Genomic DNA, 12,561 nt, shown 5'->3' on the forward strand with positions numbered 1-12,561 from the left:
ATTAATCTCATGTCTAGAACTACTTCCTTTCTCAACATGCTCTGGTGTCTCTGCTTTTACTTCCAGCATTTCACACTGAAACACTCTCTCCTCCTTTTCCCTTTCTGCCATTGCTAACTTCTCCATTCCCAAATCCCTTTGAAAAGCTCTATTTTTGTCTCTTTCCCTTTCTTTTCGCTTTTCCTGCATCTCTAGTTCAAGTTTTTAAACTTCTATTTCTTTTTGTAATTGAATTTTAGCCAATCAAGTTGCCTCACTTTTCGGAGAACTTGGTCTCTCTGATAACTCTTGTGCATTTGAATGCTTCTCTATGATTTCAATAGTCTCAGCTTTCCTTACTCCTGCAGGTAATCCCAATTCCAATTTATCTACCAATTCAGTTAACTGGTTTATAACAAAGAACAAAGGAATGTACAGCACAGGAACAGGCCCTTCGGCCCTCCAAGCTGTGCCGACCATGCTGCCCGTCTAAACAAAAATCTTCTTCACTTCCGAGGTCCGTATCCCTCTATTCCCATCCTATTCATGTATTTGTCAAGATGCCCTTAAACGTCACTATCGTCCCTGCTTCCACCACCTCCTCTGGCTGCAGTTTCCAGGCATCCACTACCCACTGTAAACCAAAGTTATATCTTCCAACATTTCCAATGCCATTTGAATTCTAACCTGCACGCTACACCTCACAGTAAATTAAATTATTTTGCCCAGTACCTCCGAACCCACTTACTTTTTTTTAAAGGATTTACAGATTCCATTATTTAACAAATAATCACAGATCAAGTTTTATTATCCACCATCCAATCGCACTGTCTGTGCGGAGTCGGCACGTTCTCCCCGTGTCGGCGTGGGTTTCCTCCGGGTGCTCCTGTTTCCTCCCACAAGTCCCGAAAGACCTGCTTGTTAGGTGAATTGGACATTCTGAATTTTCCCTCCGTGTACCCGAACAGGCGCCAGAGTGTGGCGACTAGGGGATTTTCACAGTAACTTAATTGCAGTGTTAATGTAAGCCTGCTTGTGACACTCAAAGATTATTAATTTCTTTTTAATAATACGTGGAGGAACAGAGTCACAGAACTGCGAATTTGTTTTAACAGTAAGAAAAAGCATTTATTATGTCAAGGTCAAGGTCCTGCTGCATTTGCACCTGGACTGCTTCAGTGTCTGAGAAGTCGCAAATGGTGCTGAGCATTGTGCAATCCTCAGTGAACATCCCCACATCTGACCTTATGTTGGAAGGAAGGTCATTGATGAAGCAGCTGAAGATGGTTGAGCCTGGGACACTACCCTGAGGAACCTGCAGTGATGTCCTGGGATTGAGATCAATGACCTTCAACTGCCAAGACCATCTTTCTTTGTGCTCGGTATGACCCCAACCAGTGGAGGGTTTTCCCCGATAACCAGTTTGGCTAGGGCTCCTTGATGGCACACTCGATCAAGTGCTGCCTTGATGCCAAGGGCAATCACTCTCACCTCATCTCTGGAGTTCAGCTCTTTTGTCCGTGTTTGAATCCTGGCTGTATTGAGGTCAGGAGCTGAGTGACCCAGGCGGAACCCAAACTGAGCGTCCGTGAGCAGGTTACTGCTAAGTAAGTGCAGCATGATAGCACTGCTGATGACTCCTGCAATCACTTTACTGATGATTGAGAGTAGACGGTAATTGACCCGGTTGGATTTGTCCTGCTTTTTGTGTACATGGGCAATTTTCCACATTTCCAGGTAGATGCCAGTGTTGGAGCTGTACTAGAACAGCTTGGCTATGGGTGCAGAAAATTCTGGAGCATATGTTTTCAGTGCTATTGTTGGAATATTTTTGTCAGGGCCCATAGCTTTCAGCCGTTTCTTGATATGACGTGGAGTGAATCGTATTGACTGAAGACTGGCATCTTTGATGGTGAGGACCTCCAGAGGAGACAGAGATGGGTCATCCACTCAGCACCTCTGGCTGAAGATTGTTGTGAATGTTTCAGCCTTGTCATTTGAACAAACGTGCTGGGCTCCTCCATCATTGAGGGTGGGAATACTTTTGGAGCCTCCCCCTCCCAATGAATTGTTTAATTGTCCACCACCCTTCACGACTCAATGTGGCAGGTTTGCAGAGTTTAGACCTGATCCGTTGATTGCTTAGCTCTATCACTTGCTGCTTATATTGTTCAGCACACAAGTAGTCCTGTGTTGTAGCTTCACCAGGTTGGCACCTCATTTTTCCGTATGCCTGATTCTGCACCTGACATGCTCTTTTGCACTCTTCATTGAACCAGGGTTGAGGCCTCAGGCTTGATGGTAATGGTAGAGTGAGGGATATGCCAGGCCATGAGGTCACAGATTGCTGCTGCCCACAGTGTCTCGTGGATGCCCAATCTTGTGTTGATGGTAGCCATGATGTGGAGATGCTGGCGTTGGACTGGGGTGAGCACAGTAAGAAGTCTTACAACACCAGGCTAAAGTCCAACAGGTTTGTTTCAAATCACTAGCTTTCGGAGCACAGCTCCTTCCTCCTTCCATCACTGTGCACCGACAGCTAGTGATTCGAAACAAACCTGTTGACTTTAACCTGATGTTGTAAAACTTCTGACTGCAATGTTGAGTTGTTAGATCTCTTCTGAATCTATCCCATTTAGCACTATCGTAGTGCCACACAACACAACAGAGGGTATCCTCAATGGGAAGACGGGACTTTGTCTCCACAAGGACTAGACAGATTTCCTTCCCTAAAGGACATTATTGAAAGTTTCATCGTCATCTTTAGACTTTTAATTCCAGATATTTATTGGATTCAATTTCCACCATCTGCTGTGGCAAGATTCGAACCTGGGCCCCAGAGTAGTACTCTAGGCCTCTGGATCACCAGTCCAGTACCAATACCACCACGCCGCCGCCTCCCCTCTCTCAGTAGTCTCCTCAGCCCTGCAGGCCTTTGAGATCTTCACACTCCTCCAGTTCTGGCCTCCTGCACATTCTTTGTTCTTATAATTGCTCTGCCAATTGCGGCTTTTCCGCAGTTCTCACTCCAAATTCCCTCCTCCGACTTCTCTTCCTCCCTCTCCTTTTTGGGATGCTCCTTGAAAACCTAGCTGATTGTTGAATCAGCTTCTGGTCATCTGACCAGACGTCTCTCTCTGTGGCTCAGTGTCAAAAATGTTTTCATTGATACAGCTCTTTTTAAAGCAGCTTGGGGAGTTTTATTATTTTAAATGTGCCTTCTAAGTGCAAGTTGTTCCATTCCATAATTTCTCCTTTGAATCTGTAATTTTTCCCTTTGAAGTATTCAGCCAATTCTCTTCTGAGTTATTGGGTCTTATTCCACCAGCCTTTCAGACAGTTCAGCCCAGATTATAAGGTAATGTGTATTTATAAAAGAAAAAGTTTCCACTCATCACTTTGCTAGTTCTTCTGCCAATTACCTTAAATCTGTGTCATTTGATTATGCACACTTCTGCTAGTGGAAACAATTTATAAATCATTGGTTGAAGCTTAGCAGAAGTATTGCGTGCAGCCCTGGGCCCCACTTAGAGCCCCTACAGTGCAGAAGGAGACCATTTGGCCCATCAAGTCTGCACCGACCCTCCGAAAGAGCGCCCCACTCCCCCGCCCCATCCCAGTAACCCTAACCAACCTGCACGTCTTTGGACACTAAGGAGCAATTTATCATGGCCAATCCACCTAACCTACATCTTTGAACTGTGGGAGGAAACTGGAGCACCCGGAGGAATCCCACGCAGACACGGGGAAAATGTGCAAACTCCAGACAGTCCCCCAAAGCCGGAATCAAACCCGTGTCCCTGGTGCTGTGAGGCAGCAGTTCTGACCACTGCGCCCCGTGCCTTTATAAAGGACGGAAATGGTTTGGAAGAGGGTGCAGAGATTTACCAGAATGGTACCATTGGAATTTGGTTATGTGGAGGGAGTAGGGAAACTCTGATTGTTCTTGGATCAGTGCAGGTTATGAGGAGATTTAATAGAGGCATTTTAAAATATGGGGATTGTGATCAAAATGATAGCGAGAAACCTTCCCACTGCAGCACTGTCCGAAAACCAAGGACACAGATTTAAGATATCGGGCATAATTTAATTATTTTTTTTAACACAGCAAGTTATGATTTAGGCTGCAGGGTCTGATAGTGATGGAAGCGGATTCAGCAGCAAATTTCGAAGGAAATTGGATAACTAAAACCGGGAAGAAATTGCAGGGTTGTAGGGAAAGACAGAGGGAAATGGGCCTAACTGAGCTGGCACGGGTGCGATGAACCAAAAGGCCTCCTGTGCTGTGTGATTATAACTTATTTGGCCCCAAGAGTAACTATTAGTGGCTGTTGCGTCTGCAAACGTTACACACCGTCAACATTTTAGTGATGAATCCTTCTAACGTTGGCATGTGATGACTTTTTTAAAAAGGGTTGGGTTGACTCGAAACCCACCCCCCACTTCCCGCAAATGTCCATTTTCTAGACAAGACCATGTTTGTGTATTACTTACAACCAGGCCCTCCGGAATCTCCATTTTAAAAAGAAGTAGTAATGTCTCAAACCTAAAGGTAGGAAAAAAAACGACCAATGTTATGAGAAGGAGGATGAGACGGTTGCTTCACCGCAAACATCATGCTTTTTTGATTATCCTGTAGCCATGTAACCACTGTGTTAACATTGAGTTGTATCACCATTTTCCTGTCTAACCATAACCACATAGTCTGCATGAACACTCACATCATGCAGATTGCCTTTGTTTGGGCTCCTCTTCTATATCATCAGCTCACCTTGACAAACCAATGGCAATTTTCTTAATGAGACAAAAGGGATATAACATGTAAATTCTACAAAATAATCAGAAATGTATTCTAGACATTCAGTATGGTTATCCAACATTGCTTTGGTGTCTGTATTTTCAGGGGTATTGGTGATGCTATCCTCAAAAGAACTTAGAACTGAATGCAGTGGCATATGGACCCCAATATCCATTATTCTAGTTCCTTTGTTTAAGGCTCAAGGTCATCTTGAGTGGTGTGTTGGTGCGGAGGACAGGGTAAGAGGATGTAGGTTCTCCATTGAAGCAGCCCGACCTGTACGAGGCACTCGGTCGAAGGCTAAGCAATCCCCAAGTCCCCTTCTGTTACTCTTCCAGCTACTTATTTCAGACCCGTGTTGCCAGAGGCCACAGGCTATTCACTGATTCTTTCAGCTGGAGTTGATGAAAGACTTGAGCAAAAAGGAGAGATTTTTTTCGCCCCTCAAAAAAAGAACTTGTTTCTCCTTGTGTTTCTCTTTTCAGTTCCACATTGACCATTTTGTTGCCAGTGGTCCTCAGCTGGGAATTAGAAGGGTTCACAATGGGTTATTTCTTCCAGAACTTTGATATCAGTGCTGCCCGGCTTCACAGCAGCAAGCTAATCTGCCTGAAACCAGAGACAAGTGAGCTTACATTCTCATCCTTTCTTTCTCAATAGAACACTTAAATTGGCAGCTGTGAGTTAATAAAACCCATATTTACAACAAACGGGTTGGAGAATCAGCATCGTCTTGGGATTAGTGTGTGGAAATCGGCACCTTGCTGCTTCGTTATTGACACCTTTTCATTGATGTACCATGGATAACAACTGCATCAAAAACACCTTAGAAATCTGGGTGCATCAAAGGTTACTTTTGTTTTTCACAGCACAAGACCACAGCAAGTATGTTTAGTGAAAGTCAAACTGTGAGCAATTCTTAGTCCGCTCAACAGGACCTCCTGCCTGTATTTTTCAGGAAGTCTTTTAGCAGGGGAGCATCAAATACTGTCACCAGTCAGGTGACATGCATGTGGTGTCACGTCAGATCAGATAGAGAAAACCAGGGCAGCTGAAGAAATGATGGTGGGCAGGAAGCGGATTGTGATTAACCTGCTGGCTTTTGTCTGTTTGATTTAACCCCTGCAGCTTTGAGCCTCTCTGATTAGCTCATTATCTCTGGGTCACAGAATCCCCTTTTGTTCATGGTGTTTGGCTTCTGATAGAACCCTGCATGAGTCTGAAAGGACTCTTAAGCCTGAAAGTGGTGTGCCAGTTTTGTGCAGTTTCTAATGATTCATTCTCCATCCTCTTCAGCTGCATTCACAGACTTGCAACTCCTTCAACTAGTTCATTGGCTTCCGTAGCAGCACCTGCTAGGGGCGGGGAAGAAGCTGAAGTGAGGAAACAGCCTGTGACAAATTCAGCAAGTCCTAGGTCAGTTCAAGCTGATCCGAGTAAAGTTCCTAAATGGTTCAAAGTGCCAGGTAAGTCGTACTTGTTTTATTAAAATACTGTCAGCTTGCACACTCTCTCTTGTTAAATAATGGAAAGGCACAGGAGACGTTTTCGAGTAACTCGCTGTTTGTATATTTCCCTCAAATAGTCGTGCATTTTTCCGCTCGCCCATTCTCTTACACTTTCACGTGATCAATTCAACTGCTAGCTTCACTTATTTGATGCTTGTCTTCCCTGCCCCTTTTCGCTACACCTACACATCTTTCACAGTCAGGGGAATGTGCTGCAGACCTGAATCCAGCTATCTGTCACTGGTAGTTTATTGCTATCTGCTGGGATGTATTTGAGAATCATAGAATCCCTACAGTGCAGAAGGAGTCTGCACCGTCCCTCCGAAAGGGCCCTCCACCCAGGCCCCACTCTCCTGCCTCATCCCCATAACCCCAAACAACCTGCACATCTTTGGACACTGGGGGTGATTTAGCATGGGCCAATCCAGTTAACGTGCACATCTTTGGACTCTGGGAGGAAACGGGAGCACCGGGAACGGCCTGCAGTGACTATGATTTTCCTTTTCGGTGTGTGGAGCGCTGACTGACTTCCAATTCGCATGCCCATCTGGCTGAGATCAAGAACTGAGCGTGCGTCATTCTAGTCCCTGCCACTCTCCGTGGTACATTTAAAAATAAAACAGACCTCAGGAGAATGGTCCATAAAATTGGCTTTCTGCTTGTTTGTTATATCTGTCGATTCACAATTGACACCCAATGTGCTTTGACCTGTAAACTATGCTTAGTTTAAAAAGCATTATTTTTTCCATTTGCATTGACATCAATACAGAAATGTTTAAAATGGGCACTGTGAGCAGTTTGTCATTAAGTTGACTATCCCCTCCCCCTTTGTAATGTCAAGTAACTTATAATTCCTTCTCGGTATGTGAATAATACTGACAAGACTAGCATTTTAACTAGGTGCCCCGAGGCGATGCTGATGAATCACCTCTTGAACCAGAGTATTGTTGTGGTTTGACACAAATCAGCGCCTTGCTGGTTAACTTCAGGGGGCAGCTAAGAGTCAACCACATTAAAGTGGAATTACGGCAGCACAGTGGTTAGCACTGTTGCTTCACAGTTCCAGGGTTCCAGGTTCGATTCCCGGCTTGGGTCACTGTCTGTGCGGAGTTCTCCCCGTGTCTGCGTGGGTTTCCTCCGGGTGCTCCGGTTTCCTCCCACAGTCCAAAGATGTACAGGTTAGGTGGATTGGCCATGATAAATTGCCCTTAGTGTCCAAAAAGGTTGGGTGGAGTTGCTGGATCATGGGGATAGGGTGGATGTGTGGGCTTGGGTAGGATGCTCTTTCCAAGGACTGGTGCAGACTCGATGGGCCGAATGGCCTACTTCTGTACTGTAAATTCTATGATTCAATGGAACTGGAATTTCATGAGGCCAGACCAGGTAAAGAAGTCGGTTTCCTTCCCTGAAGGATATCAACAATAACTTATATTTATATAGCCCCTTTCATGTAATGAAGCATCACATAGCGCTTCACGTGAACTTTATGAAGCCAAGCTTGACACTGAACCACAGAAAACGATATAATGACAGATCACCAAAAACTTGGTCAAACAAGTGGGTTTTAAGGAGTGTCATTAGAGAGGAAAAAGAGGTATTGAGGTTTTCAGGAGGAAATTGCAGCTGAAGGCACATCCACCAACTGGACCAATTAGAACTGGGGATGCTTAAGAGGCCAGAATTAGAGGAGTATCGTGCTTCAGAATGTTGAAAGAGATTAAAGAAATCGGAGGCACGATGAGGCCATGGAGGGATTTGAAAACCAGGATGGGAATTATAAAATTGAGGTGTGCTTAATCGATAGCCAGTGGGGAATGGAACTTGGTGCGAGTTCGAACACCAGCCATCCAAAACTCTGTTGCCCCAAGTTACTGGAGGGGTGTAACGTGGGCAGCTAGCCACGGGTGTGTTGGAATAGTCAGGTCTAAAGGTAACATAGGCATGAATGTGCATTACATCAGCTGATGGAGCTGAGGTGGGACAGAGTCTGACAGTATAACATTGGTGGAAATAGGCAGCCATAGCAAGCCCATCTCAGGGTGAAGTCTGACAAGATTACAAACTGTCTGCTTCAGATCCAGACGGTATCTAAAGAGAGGGATGGAGTCAGTAGTGGGGGAACAGAGTTTGTACCAGAGGCCAAAGACAATAGCTTCGGTTGGAAGCAATTTCTGCTCATCCATTACTGGATATCAGACTAACAGTCTGACAATTTGGTGACATTAGAGGGGTTAGATTGTATGGGGGGGGGGGGGAGCTGAGATTGATGGGGAGATGGAGCTGAGATTGATGGGGAGATGGAGCTGAGATTGATGGGGAGATGGAGCTGAGATTGATGGGGAGATGGAGCTGAGATTGATGGGGAGATGGAGCTGAGATTGATGGGGAGATGGAGCTGAGATTGATGGGGAGATGGAGCTGAGATTGATGGGGAGATGGAGCTGAGATTGATGGGGAGATGGAGCTGAGATTGATGGGGAGATGGAGCTGAGATTGATGGGGAGATGGAGCTGAGATTGACGGGGAGATGGAGCTGAGTTTGACGGGGAGATGGAGCTGAGTTTGACGGGGAGATGGAGCGGAGTTTGACGGGGAGATGGAGCTGAGTTTGACGGGGAGATGGAGCTGAGTTTGATGGGGAGATGGAGCTGAGATTCATCAGTGTACATTTCGGAAACTGTTGGATGAACGTGTTTCTGATAATATCGTTGAAGGGCAGTATTAGAAGTAGGCGGGGGTCCAAGCATAGATTGCTGAAGGATGGCAGATGTAACGGTGCGGGAACAGGAAGAGATGTCTTTCGGGTAGTTCTCTGCCTGTGATTAGCTGGATGAAAATGGAACAGATACGTCACGCCAGCCCCAACCAGCTGGACAACAGTGGAGAGATGCCGGAGAAGGATGGTATGGACAGCTATGTGACTGCAGACAGGTAGAGAAGGACGTGGAGGGATGTCATTTGTGACTTTTGGCACTGTGGCAGGTGCAGGAGTTGGTGAGCGAGCTGGATATTTAGAAGTGTCGAGCAGCTGGGTGGTCACCTTACAGACTGGGGAAAAAAGCTGATTCAAATTTTCAAATGGCTATGATGGGATTTGAATTTGTATTCTCTAGAACATTACGTCCGGCATCAGTACAGCTACACTGCTATAATCAATGTTAAAAACAATTTGGTAAACTGTAATGGTAGTCCAGGATAACCGTTACTGTTATTGTCACTTCATAATAAAGCCAATGTTTAAAACCATGCCAAATAATATAGGTTAATGCCACTGATGTTGGTTAAATGAACAGGTGATCAAGCTGAACAATATATAGGTCAAAGTACATTGGAAATGAAAAAGGAATTGGTGTATATCTGAGAGATGGATGGAGTCTTCCTGGGGCAGGACAGTGTTTAAAATGGCACTTCTGAAGTTGTACCATTGGATTGAAGAACTGAGATTAGATCAACAGTAGCCCTTCGCTCAAGTATTTTCTTAAAATCTAGTTGGAGTCCCATCTCAAAAGACTGCTGTCTGATTGACCACAATTTCTGATGTGAATCATGTGGTTTGGCAATCTAATCTCAACTCCATTTCACAGCCCAACTTGACGTTGCGGCAACACTGTTGTTTTAATGTGTTTGAGGCGACTATGGAAATGAATGTTTGGTCCTTAAGTAAGAGAGTACACTCCAGCTCCAGGTCTTATTTTCCTCTAAACCTGAATGGTTAGGTAAAATGGAGGCACAGCTGAACATTTGAGGTTTGGAATTGGCTCCAAGTGCAATTTGGCGATTCACCAATCCTCCAGCCTCTGAGACGGAGGAGGTTTACTTGTTTGTATTTGATGGAAGGCCGCAGGCTCATCCCAAATGAGGTTTCAAAAAAATCTCAATGCCAGTGGCATGGTGTTTAATAACTCTCATCTTATTCACATATCTAAGGCCTGCTAGAGTCCAGCACACCTGTTTTATATAGAAGTCTCTCAGATTTAGCTCCCGATGCTGGTCAGAAGGTTTAATTGCAGGTTATAAGTGGCAATAGTCAGATTGACCACTCCGAAGTGCTGGTGGGAGTTTACTGCAGTCTGACATAGCTGATTTTTGATCTGTCCAGATCTTTATGAATTTACCAAGCTATGATTAAATGAATGTCACGCACTGCTGGCTAAAGTCAGTAAATTCACTTACTGTATTTCTCTTAGTGATTTCTGAAGATGATTACGTTACAAGAACAAACATGACATAGGCACACACAGGATTGGTAAAACCAATGGGGGACTGTTTGATTGGTCCCACAGATTAACAGAAAAATACATATCACTCAATTCTTTGCCAAAAGAATTGTCCGGTGCTATCCGCCTCTGCAGTCGCCCTGGACAGTCTGTTTCATTAATTCACTTCTCTTTGTAAAGTAGTTACATTTAAAATGTCTGCCCACATTCCTCTACTGAGTTCATTGCCAGGGTTACAATATTTTGGTTACTGTCAGACACTTTATTATGGTGCAGTCTATCTATGCCCCTTAGAATCTCACATTTTAATGAGCTCCGTCCATCAGCGACCTTTCTCGGGACGAGTTCTGTCTCTTTCTCTCTCTCTCTCTCCTCCTCCACCCCCCAACCACCATTTCAAAATCCTCAGTTTCCGATGACTCTCCTGACCTTTCAATGAGTCCAAATTTGAGCGTCGAGTTCAGGCACCCATCTTGCATTTGCAATCACTCAGCTGTGTTCATCTTTGCAAATTTGAGCTGTGCAGGAGAAAACACAGTCTGCACTTTTGTGATGCATGCCTGAGGAATAGTTATCATTTTGGTTCTTTGGAGAGAAAAAAAATAGTTGCTGCAGGAGAAGAGAGTCAAAGATTTCATCTTGTTTTGGTAAGTTAGCTCGGATGCTAATAGGGACACCAGAATCAACTCCCACTATTCCTTTTTCTACTTGCTACCCAGTGGCCCCTGTGTGATCCAGCGTGGCTATCGGCTGAGGGAAAGCCTGGGCTTCATTCTAATCTCACAACCTGCCTTGTGAGTTGGAGTAGCTCACTGTCCCCGTTCATGCTTTAACCATTGGCTGAAACACAGGCGCACGAGTGATGCCTGAGAGCAGAAATCACAACTTAGACTGGATGCATCTGTCCTAAACCCTCCTGCTTTCAGAGGATTTGAGTGTATTTCACATGCTGTCATTTAATCAGCTCCAGGTTCAAAACAGGGAAATTTGGTTCACTCTACAAGTGCAAAATGTTTTGTGTGTTGATGCAATTGGAGGTGATGAAGAGAAGAACTTGGTGTCTCTTCCCATGGCTTCTTCTCTTGGACTGTTCCATATATAAAGAAGTTCACTCCATTAAAAGGAAGATCCCGCCTCAAGACATAAAATAGTCGCATCACATTTACGATGAGGATTTTTCTAATTGCATTCTGGTTTGCTCCAACTTAGGAAAGATATTGCAGTAAAGAGTTATGACATCTTTACCGTTTTAAAGTGTATCTTTATCACAACTTGGCATTTTTAGAGATCAAGGAATACCTAGTTTGAATTCTTAAGATCAACATATTTTCAAGGTGCGCTAAATAGTAGCTGCAATCTTTAGACCAAGTGTGGTGTACGGATTTTGTTCACTTTTTTGTTTATTCCAATTACAGGGAAGCATTAAGAAGAAGAAGGATGTAAGCAGTGCCGGGGCCTCATATTAACTTCAAAGAACGCTAAGCAAATATCATTCACTGCTTTTTTTTTTGATCTGTGGAAGTGCATTTTCTTTGCCTTTTTTTGTTTGTTTTGGAAAATTGAATGATCTGAATTTATTAATCGTGTAAAAGATTGTCCCAGGTTAATAAGAGTTTTACAATAAAACAAGTGGAAATTCTGCATAGATGGGCTCTGGCTTCAGGGTGCCTCTGTTGTTTTGTTTGAATACCTAAGAAAAATAAAAAGGTAATGCCAAAAAATAATACTTAGTCAAGATCAACATGTTTCTTTAAGAAAAACATCTTTTGATGTTTTTACTTTTCAAGTATTTCGTTTCAAAGTGGATTGGAAGTTGTTAAATATATGTTCCAGTTATTACTTGGAATTTTTTCCGTGCCTGGTTCCAACAAGGGGAAAAGAGTAAGGGTGGGGAAATGTGGTTCTTCCCCCCCCCCCCCAAGTATGAAAGGCCTGTGTGTCTGTTTGTGGTCACTGGTCATGTTGTGGTGTCTGGTAGCTGCACACCAGATACTGTGGCATGAATTCATGAGACATCCCGATCACAAACGAAGAACAAAATTGTTTTCATGTTTTACTT

General features: G+C 44.2%; 2 protein-coding genes across 10 annotated transcripts in view; one reads left to right on the forward strand and one right to left on the reverse strand.

Annotated features, from left to right (window-relative positions):
- Nucleotides 1-12,226, forward strand: part of aspscr1 (ASPSCR1 tether for SLC2A4, UBX domain containing) — a 253,177-nt gene extending 240,951 nt beyond the window's left edge. For all 4 annotated transcript variants that reach the window (XM_072483642.1, XM_072483643.1, XM_072483644.1 and 1 more), the window contains 2 exons: nt 6,074-6,243; nt 11,918-12,226. In XM_072483642.1, the coding sequence (XP_072339743.1) occupies nt 6,074-6,243; nt 11,918-11,928 (181 nt within the window). In that variant the 3' untranslated portion in view covers nt 11,929-12,226. The remainder of the gene's footprint in view (nt 1-6,073; nt 6,244-11,917) is intronic.
- cenpx (centromere protein X) overlaps nt 1-12,561 on the reverse strand; it is a 102,149-nt gene that overhangs the window by 56,829 nt on the left and 32,759 nt on the right. The gene's annotated exons all lie outside the window — the stretch shown is intronic.

Source organism: Scyliorhinus torazame, chromosome 18 (assembly GCF_047496885.1).
Source record: "Scyliorhinus torazame isolate Kashiwa2021f chromosome 18, sScyTor2.1, whole genome shotgun sequence".
Lineage (NCBI taxonomy): Eukaryota > Metazoa > Chordata > Chondrichthyes > Carcharhiniformes > Scyliorhinidae > Scyliorhinus > Scyliorhinus torazame.